The sequence below is a fragment of the Acinonyx jubatus genome, chromosome X (genome assembly GCF_027475565.1).
Source record: "Acinonyx jubatus isolate Ajub_Pintada_27869175 chromosome X, VMU_Ajub_asm_v1.0, whole genome shotgun sequence".
Taxonomy (NCBI): Eukaryota; Metazoa; Chordata; class Mammalia; order Carnivora; family Felidae; genus Acinonyx; species Acinonyx jubatus.
The window spans coordinates 112,782,888-112,809,717 of record NC_069389.1 but is presented as its reverse complement, the minus strand read 5'-3'; the positions used below and the strand labels follow the sequence as shown (position 1 = coordinate 112,809,717).

The following is a 26,830-nucleotide window of genomic DNA, read 5'->3' as shown; positions in this document are numbered from 1 at the left end:
CTAGATAAGTGAAGCTCCATCAGTTCCCAAATTATGTTTTATTCTCATTTCTTCTTCCTTCTTTAGGGTCCTGCTTTTAGTACCTTGTCACATCGTCCCTCTTTTGCCACCTGAGAACCATTATGAAGTACTAAGAGAAATGGCGTGGGACAGAAAACCTGCCTCAGGTTATGGGGAGTGGAAACAATGTGGGCCCTAAATAAACTCAGACCAGAGTTATGGTCCCAGCTCCATCACTGGGCTGGGTATAATCTTGGGGATATTACTGATCACTATGAGCCTTCGATTCATCATCTGTCAAATGGGTTTGACAATGAAGCAAGGCTGCTGGAATGTATGTGAAGGAAAGTAGCTGGCACAGTGCCTGGCATTTATTGGATCTTTAACAAATGGCAGCTATTTCTAATATTATTTTGTCCCCAGACCCTACTGCCCCCTCCTCTGGGATTTTGTGTTTATACAGGACATCTCAGACGATACACAGCTCCATAGGAGACAGAATATCAAATCAGGCAAAAGTGCAGCTTCACAGATAAAATTCATTACATTTTTTCTCTTAGGGGATATATTAATTTGGTTATGGGTTAGCCTTTCTCAGCTGATAGAACTCAAGTTCCCAAACTTTGAATCAAAGACCAACTCCTTTCTTCCCTTCTTGCTGTTCATCCATCCAAAACACTATTTTCCTTCATTTCACTCTCCCCCAAAACCGAAATATGCTTAGATTTGGCTTAATTACACTCAAGATAACCTACCTTTAGGGGCACTTGCGAGGCTCAGTCAGTTGGGCACCTGAGTCTTGATGTCAGCTCAGGTCATGATCCCACGCTTGTGGGATCGAGCCCTGCGTCGTGCCCCATGCTGAGCGTGGAGTCTGCTTAAGATTCTCTCTCTCCCTCTCCCTCTGAGCCTCTCCCCTGCTCATGCACACTCCAAAATACAACACATAAGTACATTTTTAAAAAATAAAACCTACCTTTAATGTTATTTTAATGGTGTAGGCTCTGGTTCTCTCAGGCCAGGGAAGAGTGGCAGCCAAGTGGCTTCTGGGTACCACCTCAAGGGACTATTACCCTATGCTCAGGAAATCATTGCAGACGATGGATAGAACACCTAGTCACTGCGCTGTGCTAACCGCGCTGGGACAAGAGCTCAGGCCATCTTCCATACCTGCCCCGGATGGAGATTTCCCTCTGGCTTCTCCATGATACAAAATTGACTACTAGGCAGTTTCCTATTCCAGGCTTTTCTGTCACCTCTAGAACACATCACCGGAGAGTCCGGCCCCTGCTACCACACACAGGAGGAACTACGGTTCCTAAACTGCCTTGGCTCAGGGCATTTCTACTTGACTGCTCGCATCTGGAGTTTCACCTCCTCGCTCCTTGTTTTCGCATGTTCTTCACGTATTGGAAGACATCTCACCATCTTCCTGGTGATTGCTGCTCCTAGCCCCTACCGCTTTATGATTAGGGGCGGGACTTCCGCTATCAACACAGTGCTTTCTAAGGAGAAAATACCCAATTAACATTTGGCAAATAAATGAGCCAGTAAGCAGGATCTTTCATTTAATAAGATTTATTAAGATTATGCCTACTTTCTTCAGTAAGCCAAGCAAGTCCAGGTATATGTCTTTTAATTTTACAGAACAATAAATTAGTGGTTAAGGGAATCCAAAAATGAACCACCTTTTACATTCCATTTTTTTCCGATTTTCTTTCACATTTCCAAGGAAATTCCCATTCCAGTGTTGTTATCTTGTCCCAGATCACAATATTTGATATTGTGATATTTGATATTTTGATATTTTATTTTGTAAAATATCAAAAGTCATATTCTTAAATCTGAGAAACATCAACAGATATGTGACAAATTCATTCACACACTTAGATTCTAAAGCTAAAAAACCTTCCAGTAAAAGAAACAGCATTTGAAACACACCAAAAGGTAAAAAAAGATAGACTTCCAAATCATCTATGTAGAACAGGAACACAAAGTTGTTGCACATTGTGTTCTCCCCAGTTTGACCCTGACCCTCTACTCAGAGCCAGGACTGCCCTCTTCAAATAGAGAGTGAATATTCGGGCTCCCTCTTCAGTTGGGGCGGAACTGCTGATCAATGCTGTGCAATGAACATAGCAGCAGTGCTTTCCCCAGATCCAATTCTGGCCCGAGGCCTCTCTTTCTCGTATTTTAAAGCCTCCTCATACCAAAATGAGAAGGAAAGGGGGTCAATCCCTTTGATCTTAACCAAAAATTCTAGAACTTTCACCTTGGTGATTTCAGCATGGGCCCTGGGACCCCACAGGAATTCATAGCGTGGAGGATTGCTGGCAGGCACCTGCCGGTATTCTAGGTAATGCTCATACACCCAATCTATGGTGATGAGCTTCCTGGGCTCCCCATAAATGAAATGCTCCCTCCTGGGATACACTCCCATAATATTCAGGAAATCCCAGAGGTCTTCCTCAAGGATGCAATTGCCCTCTATGAAGATCACACCCAGGATGATTATCAGGAGACCGTTCTTAGGCATGCCGTGGGTGTCACTAGACACCTCAACACTAGTGAGGTCCAGTGAGTTGACAAAGATATAGGAGGGGACAGAAATGTCCACCTCCCACATATCAATGCCAAAGATCACCTCCATAAACTTAGAAGCTTTCTTAAAGATCACAGGGAAATGTTTCCTGTACCTTTTCATGATAACCATCAGCATTTCTGCCTGTGTGACGGGCTCCTGCAATCGGTACTTAAGGATCATGAAATTCACTAAATCAGCTACCTTCTCATCTAGTGGGTCTGTGGGCGAAGATTCGGTGTCTATTGAGGTCTGCGGGAAACATGTATCTTCTTCTTCTTGGCTATTGGAGCCTCCTTCTGATGTGCTCCATGATACGGAGAAGAAGCAGGGGCTCTGAGGGTTCTGGGGAGGACTCAATGTTGTGGCGGGCTCCTTCTCAGGCTCCTCCTCCTCCTCCACCTCCTTCTCCTCTTTGGAAACTGGGATCACAGGAGAGGAAGGCAGGGAGGAGGAGGTGGAGGGATAGGAGAAATTGAAAGAGCAAGAGGAGGAAGTCTCCTCCTCCTCCTCCTCAGCTGTGAGAACACCGGCCACCGCCGGGTCCTGTATCTCATTTTGGGCCTGAAAGTCTGGTTCCAATGTGAGCCGCGGACGCTTTGGAGAGCGAAGCATGATGACTCTGGTTGGCAGCAACAAGTACAAGTGTGAGCGGGATGGTGGGAGATCGGGTGCCACAGGCCTGGAGACAGAGGGAGAGGATCAACAGTCTCAGTAGAGAAACACATCCTTGGCAGCTCTGACAAAGGCCAACTTACAGGCTCTTTTGGGGGCGGGGGTGGGGGGATGCTCTCGGGCTTCACAGGGCTCCTGTCTTCCTGGACAGTTCGTCCCCTAGAAACCTGTAGGAGGATGTGAGAAAATTCCTGAGGGTGCAGCCAGCCGGCACAGCTCAAGGCTTCCAGAGCCAACACTGGGCAGGTGGAGTCGAGCACTGGGGGGTCCCTTCTGTTCTGACACAGGCGGGTCCTTGATAGACATTCAGGAGGTGTACCTCACCTTGGCTCCTAGCACTGCCTGGGCCTCCTCTGCTCTGCTGAACTGAGGACATGTGTCTCACACCAAGACCTCACCTCATCGTTCCCGGAGCCCCGAACAGGCTCTGTGAGGTCCCTACTGCCCTGCAGTGGATGACCCCCCTGTGCTAAGGTTCTCACCTTTTCCCTAACAAGACCTGCCCAACCTTGGCCCCCTGACCTTGGCCAAACCCTCCCCGACTTCCCTGCCTCTGCCAGCCTCAGGCAAAATTTTCCTCACAGGAACTCACCTTCCTGAGACCAATAAGAAGGAAATGAAAGAGGAACACATTTGACCTTATGAGCCCAAGGCCTCCCTGGGTGACAGCAAAGGCTGGCCAAAGTCTGTGGGAATCCCTCCCTCCTAGGCGAGCGTTACCCTCGTTCCTCAGTTTGATGCCTGATAGGGCCTGTGACTCCTCCCTCTGCTGTCCTGAGTCTGGTCCCTTCAGAACAAGCCTTCACCTCCCTGAGACCACCAAGAGAGTGGCGGCACACCACATCTGTTCACTCTGGCTGGAGCCTCCCAGAGCAGACAGCAGGGGCAGGCAGGGCTGGGTGTGCCTTCAGTCCTCACTCAGGGTCCCTATCTTAAATCCTGGCAGTAACGGGGCCACCTCCCTCTGCTGACCTGACGTGGCTCCTCCTCAGAGCAACGCTCTCACCTCCCTGAGAAGCCCTGCACAAGAATGAAGAGGCAACACCTCTTGCCGCCTTGGCTAGGTCCTTCCAGTGCTGACAGCAAGGGCTGGTCCCCATCTGTTCTGTGGTAAGGCTAACCTCAATCCTTCCTCATGGCATTCATCCCTACTCTTGGCATGGCCCGGACGACCTGCTGCTGACTTAACATCACTCCCTTAGACTATGACCTCGCCTCTCTGGGACACCTCCCTCACCTTGGAGAAAGTGAGGGCGTGCCATATCCAGGCAACCCTGCTTGGGTCATCCTAGGGCTGAGAATAGGAGAAAGCCAGACCGTATGGGATCTCTTCTTTCTGGGGTGGGAAGTACTTTTGTTCCTCACCAAAGGCCCTTACCTTAACTCCTAGCAGAGCCTGGGACTCCTCCCTCTTCTGATCTGATGTGGCTTCTTCAGTTCCCCTGCCTTCACACTCAGACTAAGGACCTCAGTTCCAAGTCCCTCAAAACAAAAGTGAAGAGACATCACAGCAAGCCACACCTTCCCAGGGTCTTGCTGACATCAGGGGCGAGGCCTCATCTGCCCCAGATGCAGGGGGTTTCCCTCTGTCTTTCCTCAGGGTGTTCTTTCTTCCTGGTAGGGCCTGGGCTCACTTCCTCTGAAATCACCCTCTCAGACCAAGGCCTCACTTTCCAGAGACCCCCTCCACCCACCCCATGCAGGAAGTGAGGGTATAACACATCTGGGCATTCCTACTCAGATCCTCCCAGAGTGGATAAGTGGTGACAAGGTAGAGTTTCCGTGAGGCTCTTTCTGTCTGGGTTGGGGGGCACTCTTAGTCTTCCTTCAAGATCCTTACCTTACCTTGACTCGTCACAGATCCCGGAACTCTTCCCTCTGCTGATGTCACCAGCTCAGGCCAAGCTCTTCACCTTCCTGGGATACTCCAAACAAAAGTAAAAAGACACCAAATCCAGCCACTCCTGCCGGGGGTCTGTTCCAGTGTGGGGAATACACCCAATCCTCCCTCGAGGTATTCATCTGTACTCCCAGCAAGGCCTGTCCTACCCTCCGCTGACCTAAAGTCTCCCCCTCCAACCAAGACCTCACTTCTGTAAGACACTCTATCCCCTTGACTCCTGGTAGGGTCTGTGGCAGAAGTAAGAGTTCCTCCCACCTGGCTACTCCTGCTCAGATCGTCCCAGGGCTGTGATTCTGTGGGTCCTTCTTTTCAAGGAGAGGGGCTTTCAGGCTTCACACCAAGGATCCTTACATTGACTCCTGACAGGGCCTGGGAATCCTCCTCTTCTGAACTGCTGCGTCACCTCCTGAGACCAAGGTCTTCACCTCTGTAAGACACTCCCCCAGACAACGTAAGGAAATGCCTGGGGTCTCCCTGTGCGGTCATCCCGGGGAGACCCCTGCCACATCTGGCAGGTTCCCGTACGTGGCGCGGCTGGCCTTCCGTCTTGGGCACGTGAGGGGCGTGAGGCTCGGCCTGACCGGAGCCCACTCCGGTCAGAAGAGAGAGGAATCGCGGGCTGCGCCAAGCTCGGAGGTGAGGACCGCCACCTGGGCTCCACGGTCCAGCCCGGCTCCTCGGGGCTGACGGGAGGCGCAGGGGGTTCTGGGCCCCCTGCGCCCCTCCCCCGGCGTCCGCACTGGACGGTCCGATCACTTGCCCCCGGGTCTGCCCCTCGAAGCCCGCCAGGGGCCCGGGCTTCGCCTACTACCGAGCCGCAGCCACCTCGGCACAAAGAGCCGCCCATCCCTCAGCCGCCCCACATCCGGGGCCCCGCACGCACTCCGTGGCGGGAGCGTCGTCCCCTCGCCGCCTGTCGGGCCGGGGCCGCGTCCCCCCGCCCCGCGAACAGGCCCCCGGCGCGCAGACCCCACGGGGGAAGGTGCGGGGCCCCCGCCCGCCCGCCCCGGGTCCTCACCCGCTGCCCGGCGGCCGGCCCTCTGCTGGCCCCTGAGTTGGGGGGCCCCGCACCCCCAAAATGCACGTCACCGCCCGCCGTATCCGCCCATCCCGCTTTGGGGCTTCCCCAGGGCGGCTGGCTCAGAGGGCCCTGGGCCGTCTCCCCCTCCGTCGCCTCACTCCTCACCCTGCAGCCTGGCAGAGCCCAGGCCTCCTACCCCTGTGCCCTAAGTCCGCAACCCCCAGGCCAAGCTCGCGTCCCCCAGACGCCCAAGACCAAGGTCGCCAAACGCCGCTGCCCACCACACGTGCTCGGGGCTTTCCACAACTAACGGCACCGGCGGGGCCCAGCCTGGCCCCCCTCCCTACGCGGGGCGGGCGGGGGGGAAGCCTCCCGCCTCTCCCTCAGGGTCCTCACCTCCGAGCTTGGCGCAGCCCGCGATTCCTCTCTCTTCTGACCGGAGTGGGCTCCGGTCAGGCCGAGCCTCACGCCCCTCACGCGCCCAAGACGGAAGGCCAGCCGCGCCACGTACGGGAACCCTGCCTGGGGTCTCCCCGGGATGACCGCACAGGTCGTCCGAGACCAGGACCCGATGTCTGGGGTGAAAAACCCCTCAGTCCTAGCTCGGGGTCCTCGCCTTGGCTCTGGGCTCTGGCTGAGCCGCTCTCCTCTCTGGAGCTGAGCTCATTGGCTGCAGCACAAGCCCCTCCCCTTCCCGATAACTTCGAGGTGGACGTGAGGAAGCACGGATGGCCATCTGCTCCAGGGAGACGGAGGGTTGACGCCGGGCGCAGGGTAAGCTCCCTGCCACCACCCTCCCATCTGAGGCTGTAGGCATACCCTGGGGCATGTCCAAGGTATTTACATTTACTACTGATAGGGCTTGCCTGTCAGCCCTTTTGCGGACCTGATGCGGCCTTCAGTCCAAGGCCATTTCCCTGAGACTCCCTCTCTCGAAAGAGGAAGTCAGGGAGGCAGCGCTTCTGCCTGCCCGACCTGCCTGGGACCTCCCATTCTGATACCATGGGCGGCTTTCTGTGTGTCGCCCTGGGTCTGGGGACGTAGTCTTCTCAGTCCTCCCTCCAGATCCTCGGGATGCCTAGCAGAACCTGGGTCCCCTCCCTTCTTCTGACATGAAGCTGGGCCCCTCACATCAAGGTTCTCACTTTTCCCTGATGCCCTAGTAGGGGCATCAGGAGACACCGCTTTTGGCCACCAAGCTCTAGGACCTCCCAGGGCTGAAAGCAGGTCAAGGACTAGATTCTGTGGTGCTTCCTCTATTTGGGGCCAAGCTATATAGTCCTCCCTCAGGGTCCTCACCTTGATGTCTGGCGGAGACCAGCTGCTCCCTTCTGAGCACATCCAGTGACCATGCCCTGGAGCGTCCCAGGGCTAACCACAGAGACAGGGCAGGCTTCTTCTGGCCCTCAAATCCTCCCTCAGGACCTCACCTTGTCACCTGGCGAGATCTGGACTCCTGCCTTCGCTGACCTATGTCTGCCACCCTCAGACCAAGGCCTCCACCTTCCCGAGACCCTCAAGCTGGAAATGAGGGGGCTGCTCAGCCTGGGACCCCTGCTCGGAGTCTCCCAGGACTCATATCAGCAGTAAAGCAGAATTCTGTGGGATACCCTCTGTTCTGGAATGGGTGGGCCCCTTAGTTCTCTCTTAAGGGTCCTCACCTTGTGTCCTGACTTCTCAGTTAAATACCATGAGGGAAATTAGAAATCGTCCCTGCCTGCCAGCAACTCTTTGAGAATGGTTTCAGGTTCCAGGCTATTGCATTGTCCAGTGCAGTGATTTTCTTTTTTTATAACTGTCATTCATGGCGAGAAATATATTATACATTGTGCATCTATCCAAAGTGTTTATGTAATATTTTTTTTCATGAAAAAATACTTATCCTTACTATGGGTGATTCATTGTGATACTGACTATTCCGTTTTTAGTTCATACTTTATATTCTGCTAAACTAATTTTTTTGAAGATGAGTCCTTACTCATTAGCGCGGTTTCAGATGATTGTTAGGAGACTGGAGTCATAGTGCCTCAGTGAACCCCATCTTCCCTGCCGTCTTGACATTGCCCACCCCCCCGGGGGGGCTGCTGGCATTTGTGCCCTGAGGCACGGTCTCAGATTTCTGCAATGAAGCAGGAGCAGAAGTTGAAAAGGTTTGCTCCTCCCTGTCCTGCCATCTGCCTTCTGTTATTACAAGCTACGAAGTCTCCCCAGCTTAGGCCCAGAACTTCCTCACCCCGAACATAAGTACCTATTGAACACAGTCCTCAGTCTCCCCCAGGGGTTTCTCATGTTTGGTTGTTTCGATTTTATTGTTGATATTTGTTTTTATCCTCCCTTCCGTAGTTTTCTGGGCTTCATTCTGGGAGAAGACAGCAGCCCAAGCTCTGTAGTCATCTTGACATCTACAGGTAAGACGCTAAGTCTGTAAATACGAATTGACATCTTTACTATGATGTGTATTCCACCAATGAATATGCTATACTGCTCTGTTTGTTTGGGACTTATTTTACCGGAATCTATCAGTAAACTTTTATAGTTGTTTCCGTAAAGATCTCATACATTTTTGTGATGATTCGTTTAAGGTAATTTTTGGATCCTGTGGCTGTTGGGATGTCTTCTATCACGTGTTCTAATTAGTTACTGTTCTTGTGTGACAAGGCTCTGGCTGTTTGTTAGAGTGAATTTATACTATCTTTCTGAGGTTTCGTATTCGTTTGAATATTCCACATGCTTATTCCTTTGAATTTTCTACATAAGTGATCATATCGCCAAATAGTATCTTTCTTATATATCCACAGCTTACTTATATACCCACAGCTATGGTTTTGCATTTCAGTGTAGTTTTGAACAGTAGAGGTGATAGCATATACCTCTATCTTTTCTCAGACCTTACTGGAAATGCTTCTAACATTTCACACGAAAGCATGTTTGCTGTAGATTTTAGGAAAGGGAAATTCCCTTGTAATCTTAGCTTGCTAAAAGATTTAAAAAAAAATTCCCATGAACTTGTGCTGAATTTCTAAGTTTTTTATTTCTGTACCCACTGATGTAATAATGTTTTCTTTTCTCCTGTTATGGACTGAATTACGTACCCCAAAATTCGTATGTTGAGTTCCTAAATCCTAGTAACTCAGCATTTGACTGAATTTGGAGATCTTGCCTTTAAAGAGGTAATTAAGGTAAAAACAAGGTCATATGGGTGGGCCCAAATCCAGCATGACTGGTGTCCTCATGAGAAGAAGTTAGGTCATCCTTTAGATGACGCATAAAGGAAAGATTATTTGAAGGCACAGGGAGAAAACAGCCAACTGCAAGCCAAGAAAAGAGGCCTCAGAAGCAACCAACCCTGCCATCACATTGATCTTGGACCTTTAGGCTCCAGAATTATAAGGAAATGAAGTCCTGTTGTTTAAGTCACCCAGCCTGTGGTAATTTGTTATGACAGCCCTAGCAAACGAATATACTCCTTTAATTTGTTAATGTAGGGAATTACAATGGAAAGTATTTTCTAATGTTAAATCATGTTTTCGCTCCTAAGACACAGTTTATTCATTTAATTCACTGCTATGCTGAATATGCTATTAATCTGTTTAAGATATTTACTGCTATGTGAGCGAGCTTAGCTCGCGTGTTATGTTCATGGGGAGCCCTCATCTGGCTTTTGAATCAAGGAGAGCTAGCCTGGGAGAAGTAGTTGAATAATTGCCCATCATTTTGGGTGCTTTGGAAGAGATTGCATGAGATAGTGAATTACTTCTCCCTGACCATTTGCTAGAACTGGCCTTCAAGACTGCCTGACCTGGAGTATGTAAGGGTTGCCTGATCTTTGAATAGTTTCAGTCTGTAGCACTTGTTAGAATTCTGTTTCTTTGTGAACCAATTTGGCCATTGTTTCCCTAAAAAGCAGTCTATTTCACTAAGGTTTCAAATTGAATGGCATATTTCTAATAAAACCTTTCTTACAGAAGTCCTAAAACCTACACATCAGTAAAGAGAATAGTATACTATACCCAATATGCCAGATACTCAACATCGACAGTCACCAATGCATGGCCAATCTGGTTCTAAATTATACCCCCACCTACCCTGACCCCCACCCCCAATGTCTGTTGCTAGAATAATGTGAAGCAAATCCAAGACATCATACCATTCCTTCTCTAAGTATTTCAGGATGCATTTTTAAAAGATAAGGACTCTTTTATAAAATATAAACTCAATACAATACCCCAAAATTAAACAAGTCATTGATATCAAACACCCAGTTATCTCTCACACTTAACTGAAGGCCTTACATACTTTTTTAAAAATCTGTTTCCTTGAATTGGTGCCCCAATAGGATCATTTTTCCCCTAAATCATTTTAGTCTATAGGTCTATATATCACCTACACATCACCTCTTTTTTGCTGCAATTTTTATTGTTACACAGTAACAATACAGGTCTTCTGTTTTGTCCTGGTTCCCGTAGTCTGGATTTTGCAGACTCTAACACTTAGGTGTCCTTTGAGACTGTGTTCCTCTGCGCCCTGTATTTCTTTACATTGCTAATTAGAAGTAGAAGCTTGAGCAGATGTTTTTTGAATTTTTGTCTTTCGTTTTGCAAGACTACTCCATAGGTGATGCTGTTCACTTCCATTAGGAGGTACATGATGCTGTTTGTCCTTGTGCTGATGCTGGGTCACCAATGGTTATCGTGTTTATCCATTAATCCTTAGGGGTTGAAAAATGATCATTCTCTCATTCTTTCGTAGCTTATTAACTGAAATACCTCTATATGTAGAAACTGTCCCTTGTCCACCATTTGGTTATCCTGAGGGAAAGATATTTGCTGTGTTCTTTTATAATATTTAAATCTCCTCTGCATGTATATTTTGTACAATTTAAGTTCTATTGTTTATTTCTGCCTTTCTCTTCAGTAACTGATATTTACAAAACTTGTCTAATTTTATAAGTGTTTCCAAAGGACTGGCTTTGTTTTGGGGCTCTATTTTCTATTCTGTTATTTATGCATTTATCTTCACTATTTCCTACCCTTTATTTCTTTTGCTTTAATGCTATTGATTCCCTAGCTTCTTGAATGGTTTACATGTTTTAAATATTTTTTTCTAAGACATTTATTTCATGCTATAATATTTCCCTCTGAGGAGCACTTGGGCTGCATCACACAGGTAAATTGAATATATCACCCTATTGCATTATTGGAATTTTTTCAATACATACAAAACGTAGGCAGTGTAAAAACTTTTTGAGTAGGATATGAAAAGGATGAGAGACATAGAATGGTATTTAGAGCAGGTTTCAATATCCAAGGGTATTTTGGGTTTTGTTTTCTTTTAGTTATTAATTATAGGAGAAACTGAAACCTATTTAATGGCAGGTAAAAGAATTGACCTTGTCCCAGGAATGTGATGAAGTTTAATACTAGAAAATCTATCACTATAATTGGCCACACATGTAACAGTCAAGAATCATCCAGGAAAACAGAAACCATAGTAGACATTTAACACAGAAATGATTTAATTCAGGGAATTAGTTACATAAGTGATGACGAAGCTAAACAGGGGCAATCCGAGGAATCCAATAACCAGCAACATAAAGAAGTCATTCCCACTTCCAGGCTGGAAGAACAATGAGAAGAGGAGATAGTGTTTCTGGAGCCTTGGTGTTGGGTTCAACAGGATCTGGAGCCATGGGGCTCCTGACGGGGCTGGAGCCATGGAAAATATGTAGCCATTAAAGAGGAAACCAGCTGATGCAGAGGAAGGAGGAGAAAACTCTGGCTGCTCCATCCTCCTAGCTTCTAATCTTCTGTTGGTCTGCCTTTGGCAGAACCCAGATAGCATTTGTTGACTAGCCCAAGGATTCAGCCTGTGTGTACTGTAAGGCAGAGGACAAGTGAGGGATGGATGTAAGGGCAGATAAGTCTAGAACAAGCATGCCGCATTGACAGATTAAATGAGAAAAATCATACCCAAACCGATACGGAAAAGCATTCAATAACATATCCTGTCCCCATCCCACACCTTCTCAAGTCCAGGCTAGTTTAGGCACCCATCTCTATGCTCCCGTACCCCTTTCGTGCCCCCCTCTCATCATAGCATTGATTTCCAAGCTGTAATTGATAGTTTACTCATCTATCTCCTCCACTGGACTATAAGCTCTATGAGTGTAAAGACCATGCCACGTCTCCCACTATATCCAGTGTCTGCAATTGCTTGGATCAGAGTATGCACTGTAAAATATTTCTTGTTGAATCATTTGATTTGTTGATGCCTTTTAATTGTTAAATAAAATGTGTAATTATTTTACTTTATAATTTTTCCTAAGTTGAGTATCCCACAAAAGACATGATTGTACAAACGTAAACATAGAAATTGATTATGGTAAATGCTTCCATCTAGTCAGATTACACTCTTACTTCAAGTAATTCGCATCAACTATTATCTAACCTAGGAATTGCATCGTTCTTAATGTTTACCTGTCAATGTTTTAGAGACATAATCTTAGATACCTACGAAGACTGGGAAGTTAAGGAATCATGGAATGTATATGTTGATAGCCTCAAGGAAAAGGTCTTGAAAAGTTAGTTCTTTTTCCCCACAAATTACTTTAGTAATAGAATTTTCTCAAAAACAGTGAGTAGAAAATAGAACTATTAATCTCAGAGATTGACAGAATATATTTCACCCAGAATTTAATAGAAAAATAGACAAGGCCACCTACTCTAGGTGTCCTAAATGACCTTAGTATTACATGGATATCTGGCTGGAAAGAAATTCTCTCCATAATACATCATTCCCAACCTTTAGATCTTATAATCATTGATTCACAGCATAGGAAAGCGACCTTGAAGGGGGCATCTAGTCTAGTCACCCATTAAAGTTTTTAGACACACTGGTTGTTAGAAAGTTCTTTATATAATGTCAGTAACTGGTCCCTGTGTAACCATTTATTCATGAGTTCTATTTCTGTGATTTGTGAAATCACAATGAGGCTGCCCAAGCAACCACATGACAAACCTTCAGATGTTTGCAAATAGTCAACATGTTCTCCTCCAGTCTTTCTTATCCAAAGTAAACACTTATTTTTTTCAGGAGATTCCCATATATCATGGTGTCTAGACCTTTACTGTTCATTACATTAGCACTAGCCACCTGTAGCTATTGAAATTTAAAATATTTACTTCATCCGTCATATTAGCCACATTTCAAGTGCTCGATAGCCACACTTGGCTAGTAGCTACTGTACTGGAAAGCACTGATAAAGAGAACATTTCCATCATCATCATCTTTGCAAAAAGTACTGTTCTTCGGCACTGGTCCAGGCCTTTCGTTATCTTAGTATCTTCCCTCTGGAAACACTTACACTTTGTGGATTTTCGCCCTAGATCACTGTATTCCTCACTGTTCAGCCAGAGAAACCAAAACATTAAGATCCAAGTCTTCATAAGGAAATAATCTTTTCTGTGAAATATGTTCTATAAATTTGATTTCTATTTTCAAGCCTGTGGATATTTGCTTTGCAGTGTTGCAGTTTTCAAAACTGGAAATTCTAAACTCCTTGAAGAATTCTAATAAGTTCCTGAAATGGTTACTACAATACATATCTAACTGCTTTTATTCTATGATAATTTATTCACATGTGCTACTTAAGCACAGGCAACTCCTGTCCTGGCATTCAGGCCAGAGAGTTAATATCTGTGCACATGCTACAGTGACAGGTTATGGGGACAGATAGGCAAATTGAGCTCCCACCTCTGGTCCCCACACTTCACCCCTGTAGAATACCTCTCTCCCTGATTCACATCTGCTGCCATCACCGTTGCTGCTTCTGCTGCCGCCGCCACCATCACTGCCCCCAGTAGGAGCTCAGGTTCCAGCTGTCACCGTCCTGAGGATCCATGGCACCCTGGACTGCACTAGGCGGCCATGCCAACTGCTTGGCGTGCACGCTGCCTACCACCCACTGAGCCTGTAGTTCTGAGCTCACGCCTAGCACATCTCCCTTCCTCATGCACAAGCTTCATTGCCCCATCACCCTCCACATACAGAAAACAAGATCAAAGATAAAATTAAGAATTTTAAGATATCAACAGCAGAGCATTAAACCAAGAACAAGGCCCTTCTAAGAATGGGGCTTTATGCATCTGTACGGGACACACATCCATGAAGATAAACCTGCAATAAAATGAAATACAATTAAATATTCACTTTTTCAGTGAACATGGGGAGGCTTGGCAGGAAACTATTTTAACAGTAGAAACACGAGGTCGTAGGAATATTAACTGGGCAGTAGGAATGGAAAGGAGTGAACAGATTAAGAGTGTTTTCTTCTTCTGAGAGTGAGATTCTTCGTATAAATAACAAACTCAAGTCTAACATTATACAAAACGGGAATGTCAGTGGTTCACATAACCAAATGAGAGGGTATGTCTGGTGTCAGAACAGCTGGAACTGAGACCTCAACTGCCTCCTGACTGCCCTAATGTCCCTGTTCTCTCTTGTGTGCCTGCCTCTGTGACCAAGGACACTTGGATGCTGTACTAGGACTATTGGGTTTGACTGGGAGGAAGAAGCAGTTTCCTTCTAAGAAGATGGAGATGTTCCCGAGAAGGAAAGAGATGCTGAGACAATGAGCCAGGCAATAGAAACTGCAGAAACAGTCTCTAAACAAATGTCACACTTTTTCCAATGTTTTATAAATAGAAATGGAGGCTAGAGGGCAGTACCTTATTCCTCCTAGGGGGAAGAAGCCAAATTTACATCTTGCTTTTCCTGTGCTCAGGCTTTTCTTCTGATATGAGGAAGGGATATGTCAAGAATGATTCCCCAAATCAGAATAACAGATGTCTGTAATTATCTCTTTGGGTTGTCCACCCTTTGTTCACCTCCATTAAATCTAATAACAAAGAGCAAACCACAGATGCCAAAAAATATCCAAATAAAGCACAAACAAAAAACAGTAGGAACTCCACACCCAGAAAATCTACATGAACTGTATTTTCAATAATTCTTTTGTACATTGTTAATGTATTTATAGATGAGGAAGATGAAGTCTAGAACCAGGAACTTTGATCTTCCTGATACTTTTTTTTTTTAATTTTTTTTTTCAACGTTTATTTTTTTTTGGGACAGAGAGAGACAGAGCATGAACGGGGGAGGGGCAGAGAGAGAGGGAGACACAGAATCGGAAACAGGCTCCAGGCTCCGAGCCATCAGCCCAGAGCCTGACGCGGGGCTCGAACTCACGGACCGCGAGATCGTGACCTGGCTGAAGTCGGACGCTTAACCGACTGCGCCACCCAGGCGCCCCCCTGATACTTTTTTTTAATATTACACGATTGTATCTTTCCTCTTGGACCCACAGGATCCAGGTAAATGAGAATCTGAAGAATGTTCTAATGTGAGCATCTAATCAAAAATCAGATGCTAGTTGGAACAGAGTCTAAGTGCTATGATTTTTTTTACTTGTCCAGAAAGTAAGCCCAATGGAGGCATATTGGGATAGTGGGTATGATAGGATTGGAGGGTTAACAGAAAAAGATTTCTCCAGTCTTACCCTTTCCCCAGTGTACTTCACCTTCAAGAGCATTCTTCTTAAAGCATAGCTCTTAGCAGCTCTGTGTCTCAAAAATCAAACTTCTTGCTCTGGTGAGATGATCAAGCCTCAGGAAGCCAAAATGCCAAATGAAATAGGATTGTCACCAGACCCTGAGTGACTCTCATCCTTGAAGGATGATCAGGTCGGATGCCACCACTACCCTCAATTCTCCAAACGGTATTCTCTCTTTACCCACATGTGCCGGCAGTACTTTGCCTTCTGTTGCCAATCAGTTTGCCTGGGTTTGGCACGATTTTGTAGATGTGAGTCTTCCCTTCTAGAATTCCAGAATTAAGTGCACAGGTTGACACATAACTAGTCAGGGGTAGAAATAAACTGTGATGGGGGCACCAAAGATTGCTTTCAGCATCAGAATACCCATGCCTCTTCTTGCCAAAGGAATCATTGTGCTAGAAGTCTGAATTGCATGGTGGTAGCCAAAGGTGACCACCTCTGGTAGCTGGCTAGGACAAGCCAACTGAGGACAAGGCAACTTGGGAAAGACTGCATCCTAGCTCCACTCTGGCACTAACTGGTATTTTATTAGAAACAAGTAGATTCATAAAAGGTGCACCCGTTGGTTGTTACAGCTTTTGAACACTCTACGCCAGATTTTCTCTGTATACTAAAAAGTAACGTTTTCTGGTTCCCTTGGAGCATCTTGTGAAAAATCTGCTCTTTTCTCTCCCAAGTTCAGTTTCTGTAGTACACTTACATAATTATGCTCAATACATTTCACTTGAGTGTATTCCTTTCTCCTCTTATTTATTTCTGATATTTTATGGAAAATCACTTAAGTGATGAAACACTCTATTTCCAAGTGTATCTTCAGGCAAAAGAGGAAGGAGTAGATTTACAGACAGTGCATAAACCCAACATTATGAATATCTCCCAACAAACTGCTATTTACAACAAGCAGGCAATTTTTGCCATACTTACAAGAAGACATAAAATTTTCTAGAATCCATAACACATCATATGGACATCAGAAAGGAACTCCAGGCAGCTATTTCCTCATGGCAAAAGGACAAATCAACAAACCAAAAACCTGCTGGGATATCAAAGTAGTTACACCAGGACAGGATATTAATTTCAAATATAGCTTAAATGTTAGAACTGTTAGAATAATAGAAAGATTCTTGAGGTCAATGCTAAAGAATAACCCTGTAGTCGAGGCTACTTTTACTCTTCCATGTCATTTTCAATATTTTTAAGATAACCTTCTAGTTACAAATATTTATAGGAAATATGAAACATGAAAAAACATGTAATGAAAAAAATGAAAAAATAAAAATTCACCTATAATATACCACTCAGGGATAAGGGTCTTGAAAATACTGATATATTTTGGGGCACCTGGGTGGTTCAGTCAATTAAGCATCCAACTCTTGATTTCGGCTCAGGTCATGATCCCAGGGTCGTGGGATCAGACCCCAGGTCGGGCTCCGTGCTGAACATGGAGCCTGTTTGAGATTCTCTCTGTGTGTGTGTCTCTCTCCCTCTCTCTTTCTCTCCCCCTCCCTCCCTGCCTCCCTCAACCCTTCTCCCCTGCACTCTCTCTTAAATAAATAAATAAATAAATAAATACAATGTAAAAATATCGATATATTTCCTCTCAGTCTTTTATTCAATGTAAATATAGAAGACCTCATTTAACGTAAGCAGTCTAAAGAGTCAGTTAAAACAAGAATCAAAAATTATACTAAATATTTTTAGTAGGCTTTATTTTTTAGAGCATATAGTAGGTAGCCTTTTCAAATTGGCTTCTTTCACTTAGTAATATGCACTTAAGATTCCTCCATAACGTTTCCTGGCTTGAGAGCTCATTTCTTTTTAGCTCTACATAATAGTCCATTGTCTGGAAGTATCACAGTTTATCTACCTATCCATTCACTTCCTGAGGGACATCTTGGTTAATCCCAAGTTTTGACAATTATGAATAGAGCTGCTATAAACATCCATGTACAGTTTTTGTGTGGACATAAATTTTCAACTCTATTGGGTAAATACCAAGGAGCATGATTCCTGGATCATAGGATGAGGGTCTATTTAGTTGTGTAAGAAACTGCCAAACCATCTCTCAATGTGGCTGTACCATTTTGTGTTCCCACCAGCAGTGAATGAACATTCCTGTTGTTCCACATCCTTATCAACATTTGGTGTTGTCAGCGTTCTGGATTTTGGCTAGTACTTGTGCAGTTCTGTCTCATTGTTTTAACTTGAAATTCCCTAGTGATATATGGTGTTGAGCATCTTTTCATATGTTTATTTATTTGCCATGTGTACCTTTTCCCATGAGGTGTCTGTTTAGATCTTTTATCCATTTTTTTAAATTGGGTTATTATTTTCTTCTTATTGAGTTTTAAGAGTTGTGGCATATTTTGGATTATAGTTCCTTATCAGATACACCTTTTGCAAATATTTCCTGCCAGTCTGGTTTGCCTTCGCATTCTCTTGACAGCATCTTTTACAGAAGTTTATAATTTTAATGCAATCCAGGTTATCAGTTATTTCTTTTATGGATCATGCCTTTGTTGTTATATCTAAAAAGTTACTGCCATACCCAAAGTCATCTAGGATTTCTCCTATGTTATCTTCTAAACTTTATAGTTTTGCATATTATATTTAGGTCTGTGATCCATTTTGAGTTAATTTTTGTGTAAGATCTATTATCTAGATTCATTTTTTTATATGTGGATGCCAGTTGTTCCATCACTTTTTTCTTAGTTTTTATTTAAATTCGTTAGTTTATCATATATAGTGTAATATTATTTTCAGGTATATAATATACTCATTCCACACTTCCACAAAACACCTGGTGGTCCACATGACAAACGCACTCCTTAATCCCCATCACTTATTTAGCCCATCACCCCACACACCTCCCCTTGGGTAGCTATCAATTTGTTCTCTATAGTTAAGAGACTGTTTCTTGGTTTTCCTCTCTCTTTTTTCCCCTGTGATCATTTGTTTTGTTTCTTAAATTCTACATATGAGTGAAATCACCTGGTATTTGTCTTTCTCTGACTTATTTCACTTAGCATAACATTCTCTAGCTCCGTCTACGTCATTGCAAATGGTAAGATTTCATTCTTTTTCGTGGCCAAGTAATATTCCATTGCCTGTATATACCACCTCTTCTTTATCCATTCATCAGTCAATGGACATTTGGGCTCTTTCCATAATTTAGCTATTGTTGATAATGCTGCTATAAACATCGAGGTGCATGTATCACTTTCTGTTGGAACTTTTCTCCATCATATGACCTTTGCTCCTTTGTCAAAGATCAGTTGACTCTATTTAATGGAGTCTGTTTCTGGGCTCTTTATTTTGTTCCACTGATAAATTTTCTACTCACTTACCAATACCATGCTGTCTTAATTCCTGTAGCTTTATAGTACGTCTTGAAATTGGGTAGTGGCAGAACTCCAATTTTGTTCTTCTCTTTCAGTATTGTGTTAGTATTCTGGGTTTTTGACTTTCCACATAAACTTTATAATGACTTTGCTGATGCCTACAAAATAACTCCCTGGGATTTTAGTTGGGACTGCATTGACTCTATAGATGAAATTGGAAAGAACTGACATCTTGACAATATGGAGTTTTCTTATTCATGCACGTGAAATAGCTCCATTTAGATCTTTTTAAAATTTTTTCATCAGAGTTTTATAGCTGTCTTCATATTTTTAACATAAAACATGAAAGTGTACATTCTTTTATCAGTCCTTTGATGTGAAGCCAAGGTCTTCTCTTTGAGATGCAACCAGTGATTGGAGTTCTGTTCATTTTTTCTTGTGAAATGCATGCTCATAGCAAATACACTGTAATTTCTAGTTACATTTTATTTGAATTGGAGCAGTAACTTGGAAAATTACTTGACAAGCAATCTGTGAGAAGGCTTCTATTGTTTATAATTTTTTTTTCCAAATCTATTCGTTATCTTGCTCACACTTAATTAATACAGATTGATTTTAAAGGCTCACCTTTATTGTGTCTGTCCAAGGCTTTTATCTGAGACTTCCTATACGTAAAAAAAAACCACAAAAAACCCTTTCTTTTTACAGGTATATCTCATTGGTTTTCATGATATTTAATTAAACAATGAAGATATAAAGCTTAATTAACATGTAAAAGGATTTGTGAACACATACAAATGATTCTTGGTAAGCATACAACTCAACTGGTAGGAAAAGGGCCATTTAGATACACAGGGATATGCCTATCAGCCATGAGCTCTACATGTGCTACAAGTATTACATGTTTCATAGAGTAACCAGAAGCCTCGCAGAGGCTACCTAATAGAACTTGTGCTGTAGATTTTTTTATGAAACTGAGAGAAATCACAAAGGAAAAATGAACAAAAATCAAATTTGATCACTATGCTGCAGAAACTGTCAACAGAACAATCTTTATCTTAATAAAAGAGGCATTTTAAAGGGTTTGGGGGGGTTGTGATGTTTAAAGTGTTTTGACATAATTTCTAGTTTGTTTTTAATTATGAAATATTTTATACATACAAAAAGCAGAGAGTATTATAATGAACATCTATGTACCTATAACTTAGCATATTAATATGTGCTGTATACACCGTAGGAAATATATATTACAGATATAAGTGAAACCTCCTCTTTATCCTTATGTGTCCATCTGGGTCCCAACAAGAAACATGGTGATAACACTCACTATAAGATCATTCCAGGAGGGGCGCCTGGGTGGCGCAGTCGGTTAAGCGTCCGACTTCAGCCAGGTCACGATCTCGCGGTCCGTGAGTTCGAGCCCCGCATCAGGCTCTGGGCCGATGGCTCGGAGACTGGAGCCTGTTTCCGATTCTGTGTCTCCCTCTCTCTCTGCCCCTCCCCCGTTCATGCTCTGTCTCTCTCTGTTCCAAAAATAAATAAACGTTGAAAAAAAATTAAAAAAAAAAAAAAAAGATCATTCCAGGAGAGTTCGATGGAGAGGGGACTATTTACAAAGGTGTGGGTAGTAAGAGAAGCACAGTGGATCGTATAGAAAGCTGGATCTGGTAGCAACCAAGCTGTTACCACCCCTAGGCTGTTACTACCCTCAGGCCCAAAGGGATAAGGAAGGGAGAGGTACCTAGAATCCAAAGAATAATCGCATAACATTGGCCACTTTTGAGAGTAGCAGAAACCTCTGGTCAAGGACACAGTATGAGGTGACCTCACAGAAAGAGAAAGGAGCCAGGAGATTACTCTCCTCCCTCTTTCTGATCTCCTACTGGCTTTCCCACTGTCTAAGCCCAACCTGACGCCAGAGAACTTGGAGAATCCATTGATGCAGTTCATATAGGTCAGCCCCTCCAGGCGGAGAGCAGAGTCAAGGAGGCTAGAGAGTTAACTGGGGTGGCGCACACCAGTTACCCAGCTTTCTCATCCCATCCCACTTCCCTCCTCCCTTCCTCCCATGGAGGTATCACTAATCTACATGTGGTGTTCAATACTGCCATTCAAACCTGTATACTTTTACTATACTTGCATATATCCATATGCATTATAGAGTATTATTTAGTTTGGTAGTTATTAGAGTTATTCACCAAATATTTGGGGTGATTTTCTCCTCAAAGCACATGGTAAGATTAGACTTCCCAGTCCCTTTAAAGTTCAACGAGGCTATGTGACTTACTTTGGGCAATGAAAGATGAGTGAAAATGAAATGTATCGTTTACAGACAGGACCTTTAAGAACTACCACGCAAGGCACGTTATTTGCTTCCCATCCGTGAAGTGATCGGTGAAGCATTGATAAGATGAAGCTTATATCAGCCTGGGACTCTGAGTTACTCATGAACAGAGGCCCCAGATAAGCTGTGCTAGACATATGATGGCTATAAGCCATGGAGATTTGGAAATGTTTGTTAAAGCACCATAACCTAGCTTATCCAAATACGTTTTGCATGCTTTTAAACTTTGTAGAAATGGTATCCTATCATATTTATCATTCAACAGTTTTTTGCTGGACAGTTTTGAAATTCACCAATGCTGATGGACGTAGCTGTAGTTCATCACATATACAAATATATGTCATTTATGTATCTGTTCTCCCATTGAGAGATCATTTAAGATACTTAAATTTTTTTTTTTTTTTGCTATTGCTAATAATGCTAAAATGAACATTCTGGTACATGTCTTCTGTGCAGATGTGCAATAGTTTCTCTAGGGGATACGCTCAGGAGGAACAACGTGCTTTTAACTTTTCAAAGAAAATAACAGATTGGGAGGAGACTTTGATCATTGTGAACCATAGTTTCCATCAAAAGAGTTTTCAGAAATCTTTGCCCCTCAGGAGTGTGAATCCTTGCCTCTCTCAGAACACTAAAATATATTATGCAGGAAAACTGTATTTTAAAACTGGCCTGACCTCGAAAAGACCAAAGGCATCCTTAAAACTTAAAGAGACCCACCTTAGAGAACAAGGACTACACAAAATAACACCAATTACTCCTTTAAAAATCTCTCAGGAGAGAAGGCAAATTGAGATAAAAAAAAAAAAAAGAAGAAGAAGAAGAGTAAAACTTGGAGGAGCTTCTTGAAGAATTTTCTTTTCATAGATGTGATGAGAAACTGCATAATCAGTCACTAAGTGATTTGAAGGTATTATCAATGAGACAATTTGTGAGTAAACAGTGAGCTGCCAGTCAGAGGTCAGAGACTAATGATATAGAATTATCCATATTATTTTTTCCATTTTCAGTCTGGATGACTAATCTCAAACAATCACCATATAAAAGAGCAATCTGAAAAAATGGGATTGGGTATCCCACCCCACCCCACTCTTGCCCAAAGGTGCTGAGAAATAGAAAAGCATTCTGGAAATACTTGAATGAGAAAGGAAAATGCCTCAGAATAGGTCACATACATTTCTTTGGAACCCACCATAGGAATTTCCATAGTACAGTTTGTTATTTGTGTAAATAACAAGTATTCTAGACTGTAATATCAAGGACATAGGTGTAGTATGTATCCCTATGGCACTCAAGGCCCTCGGGTACGGTTATAAAGATGATCAGGAAGGTTTCCTCAAATGGGGAAAGCAGAGTATAAAATGCTGTAGTGATAGCCTAATTGTGTTTTTTTTTTTAATCTGGACATTGAAAAAGTCTGGAACAATATACACAAAAATATTGAGAATTGTTGTCTAAGTACTGGGATTGTGGATGGTTTTATTTTTTGTCTTTTACATATATGATTTTTCTACAAAATGAAAGACACGTTATATATTACATTTAAATTACTTACGTTGAAAATTTGTCAATTCCTGGAGAAAAAGGAAGAAAGGAAGTATTTTCTTTGCCTCCACATCAGCATTTCTCAACTACCAGTTTCTCGGCTCTCAGTGTAGGGCTTTCTCCTGGTCTTCATTCCTTCAGATCCAGACCATTAGGCTATGCTCACCTGCAGAGGCTACTGTGCTAATAAGAGGAAAAGCCAAAGCGGAGCCTTCTCTCCTCATGTCCAGATACCCTTCTCCCTTCCTTTAGGGCTTTCTAAAGCCCAGGACAAAGAAGGCTAGTGAGAAAGGTACAGGCTGACTCAAAGTAGAGGAGGGGCTCCCATCACAGAGTAAGAGTGCCCGTCCACCTTCTAAGTTCCTGTGTAGCCTGCACACCCTTTTCGCACCAGCTCCCCCATTTCTCCACAACACTTTACCCCATCCAAGAGTCTACCTCCCTAGTTTTTCTTAAAAGACTTTAGATAGAGATAGGAAAACTCACAGTCAAGTCCCCTCATTTTACAGATGGAGAACTTCTCAGAGAGGGGAGGTATCTTCTCCAGGGTCACACAGCAGAAAATGTTAGATCTGCCTGAAGAGTCATGTCGTAGGCGAAGAGTTAGAAAACTGGGCTCTGGAATGTAATAGCCATGGGTTCAGATAATCCCGGCTTTTCACTCCCTGAGCCTTTGTTTGCTCAGTAGTCAATGGAGCAACTTCACAAGGTTGAGCTGAGGACAAATGTGGTAATACAGGTCAGACTTTAGAGGAAAGTGCCTGGCACATAGTATGCACGAAACAAATGGCCGTTGCTTTCTTATGACTTAACACCATTGTGATAAAATTTGGCTGCTTTTTAAACTATATCAGCTTCCTTGTAGACTCCTGTTTTAACTAGCTCTTTTCTAAGGTGAGCTCGCATCTTTGCAGTTTCCTGGTTACTCCAGCAAAATGAAGTATCACTCATTAACCTTAAGTACCTTGTGTAAGACCTGTCACTTTGCAGCTGACAGATTGACAGTTGCTCTCATTTCAGTTGTGATGCACCCACTGCAGTTCTTTCTCAAGGCGTTTCGTTTGTAGTCACTTCAGTACATTCTGACACTCTGTGATTTTTAAAGTCAAATAAATAATTGCTCAGTTTCCTCCTGAGCTCTGATGAAATGTCAAAATCATTACAGAAATTGATGAGAATTGTGTGAAGGACTTGTCAGTAGCCTATTGGATCACTACGGTGCTCATCCCTAGTCAAACTCCAGGGTGATTGAAGCAGCAGATTTTGACCTAAATTCAGATTCTAATCACAATAATTAGGATACAGTGTCTTCTAATGACTGTTTACTTTTGTTTGGGATTAATTCGGATGGCACAATCAGTACTAAATTAGGACCAGGCAAATGTGTAGGGAAAAAATTTCCAGATAATTTAAAAATGCATTCTTGGGACACCTAGGAGGCTCAGTCCCTTAAGTGTCTGACTCTTGATTTCGGCTCAGGATATGATCTCACAGTTCATGAGTTTGAGCCCCAAATCAGGCTCTGTGCTGACAGGCAGAACCTGCTTGGGATTCTCTCTCCCCCCTCTCTCTCGGCCCCTACCCAGCTTGCTCTTTCTTTCAAAATAATTAAATAAGCTTAATAAAAATTTTTTTAAACATTTTTTATGTCTTTATTTTATTTTGAGAGAGAGACAGAGTGCGAGCAGGGGGAGGGGCAGAGAGGGAGGGAGACGCAGAATCTGAAGCAGGCTCCAGGCTCCGAGGTGTCAGGATAGAGCCCGACGCGGGGCTCGAACTCACAGACTGTGAGTGAGACCATGACCTGAACTGAAGTCGGTTGCCTAACTGACCGAGTCACCCAGGTGCCCCAATAAAAAAATTTCTTAAGAAAATAAATAAAAATGCATTCTTGTCTGATAACTTTAAAAAATTTTTTTAAATGTATGTTTATTTTTGAGAGAGAGAGAGGGAGAGAGAGAGCAAGTGGGGGATAGGGGGAGACACAGAATCCAAAGCAGCCTCCAGGCTCCCAGCTGTCAGCACAGAGCCCAACGTGGGACTTGAACTCACAAACCACAAGATCATGACCTGAGCCAAAGTCGGATGCTTAACCAACTGAGCCACCCAGGCGGGCACCCCTAACTTCTTCTTTTAAAAAATTTTTTTTAACTTCTTCTTTTAAAAAAATGTTTTTAATGTTTATTTTTGAGAGAGATAGAGCACGAGCAGGGGAGGGCAGAGAGAGAGGGAGACACAGAATCTGAAGCAGGCTCCAGGCTGTGAGCTATCAGCACAGAGCCTGAGGTAGGGCTCAAACTCACAAACCATGAGATCATGACCTAAGCTGAAGTCAGATGCTTAACTGACTAAGCTGCCCAGGAGCCCCCAATAATTTCTTCTTTAAAAAATTTTGTGTAGGGTGGTGGAAAAAGATCACATTTTGGACTGAAATCAGTCACCCTCTCTCATCCTTACTTGGTTACCTTCTGATTGGAATTGAAGCTCACACTGTACAAACAGTGGGCAGCAGAAGAAAAAAACAGCCCAGTAGAGGCCTTGGAAAATCCACAATCTCAAAAATTAAGAATTGGCTGCGTTGAAATGGAGAAGCCCCAAACCATGCATCACTCTGTTCATGTGCCATGCACTAACTACCCTTGCTGTTATAATGAAAGAAAATAAAGCTCAAAGGCACTGGTGCAGCCAGCTGTAGAGAATCAATGTCACTCCCAGGGGATTTACATGGTTTACAAAGTCAAGTTCCTTCCATAACGAGAACTTCATGAGCTACCTAGAATAAAGTACCTCTTTGGTAGTAGCCAGGTACAAAAGGTCTAATCCTACAGTGAAAAGAGCCACAGACTACAAATCTGCAGACCTGTGTGACAGTTCCAGGAACTCTAACTGTGTGGCCTTGGGAAAGTCACTGTGACTTCTGAAATCTCAGTCTTCTGACATATAAAAATGGAGGTACACCATAGGTTAGAATGTATGTGAAAATGCTTTGGCAGCTGGGAAGCACTATTTATGTGTATGTGATAACTGTAAAAACAAATGCTCTAAACATTTGTTATATATACAGCACTATAAAGACATAAAGAAAAACATTAAAGTTGATCTCTATCCTCAAGGTGCTTACAATCATGTCAGACAGATAAAACTGCTAACGTCAATAAAAAAACTAAACTTCAACACTAGAGTTTCCAAAATGTTTGTAAGAATCCTATTTGTCCCTCACGATGGCCTGATGAGGCAGGTAGAATTATTAGTACCATGCTCATCTAACAGATGGGAATCAGAATAACTGAGTTATTTGCCCAATGGGGGCACATGGACACAAACCAAAATCTGTGTCTTCTAACACTTAATAAAGGACACTTTCTTTATCATACTGTTTGGTCTACTCACTCAGCTATGTTAAATGGTATGGGCTCAGAAGTTCTGTAGAAGTTCAGAGAAGGGATGAATGATCGATGAAAAGGAATGAGAAGGGTCAGGGGCACCTGGGTGGCTCAGTCAGTTAAGCGTCCGACTTCGGCTCAGGTCATGATCTCATGGTTCGTGGGTTCGAGCCCTGCGTTGGGCTCTGTGCTGACAGCTCAGAGCCTGGAGCCTGCTTCGGATTCTGTGTCTCCCTCTCTCTCTCTGCCCCTCCTCTGCTCGCTCTCTCTCTCTCTCTCTCTCAAAAATAATAAACATAAAAAAAACTTAAAAATAAAAGAATGAGAAAGGTCAGAGAAATCTTTATGGAGGCACACTCTCCAGAAAGCTAGGTAGGATTCCAGAAGGCTGAGAAACAATGAGAGAACATTCATATTAAAATTC

The 26,830-nt window shown here is 43.6% G+C and overlaps 2 protein-coding genes across 12 annotated transcripts in view; one reads left to right on the top strand and one right to left on the bottom strand.

The window, feature by feature from the left end:
• Window positions 1–1,606: 1,606 nt before the first annotated feature.
• LOC106976204 (melanoma-associated antigen 10-like) lies at window positions 1,607–6,826 on the bottom strand. 11 transcript variants are annotated; one of them, XM_053201778.1, is made up of 5 exons: window positions 6,577–6,826; window positions 5,097–5,586; window positions 4,635–4,738; window positions 3,340–3,423; window positions 1,607–3,263 (listed from the first exon to the last, which is right to left on the bottom strand). In XM_053201778.1, exon 5 carries the CDS (start codon window positions 3,194–3,196, stop codon window positions 2,117–2,119), a length of 1,080 nt encoding a protein of 359 aa, XP_053057753.1. In that variant the 5' UTR covers window positions 3,197–3,263; window positions 3,340–3,423; window positions 4,635–4,738; window positions 5,097–5,586; window positions 6,577–6,826; the 3' UTR covers window positions 1,607–2,116. The 11 variants fall into 11 exon arrangements, with proteins under 11 accessions (XP_053057753.1, XP_053057757.1, XP_053057752.1 ...); XM_053201782.1 differs by having other exon boundaries at window positions 5,102–5,586; XM_053201777.1 differs by lacking the exon at window positions 3,340–3,423 and having other exon boundaries at window positions 5,097–5,173; window positions 5,415–5,586; window positions 6,577–6,825.
• LOC128311449 (uncharacterized) overlaps window positions 6,238–26,830 on the top strand; it is a 73,817-nt gene continuing 53,224 nt past the window's right edge. Inside the window, exons 1-2 of the mRNA XM_053201661.1 lie at window positions 6,238–6,954; window positions 8,524–8,588. Coding sequence (XP_053057636.1) covers window positions 6,238–6,954; window positions 8,524–8,588 — 782 coding nt within the window. The remainder of the gene's footprint in view (window positions 6,955–8,523; window positions 8,589–26,830) is intronic.

Bases quoted from the DNA above. Each gene is read 5' to 3' on its own strand.
- LOC106976204 (XM_053201778.1), bottom strand. From the start codon at position 3,196: ATGCTTCGCTCTCCAAAGCGTCCGCGGCTCACATTGGAACCAGACTTT.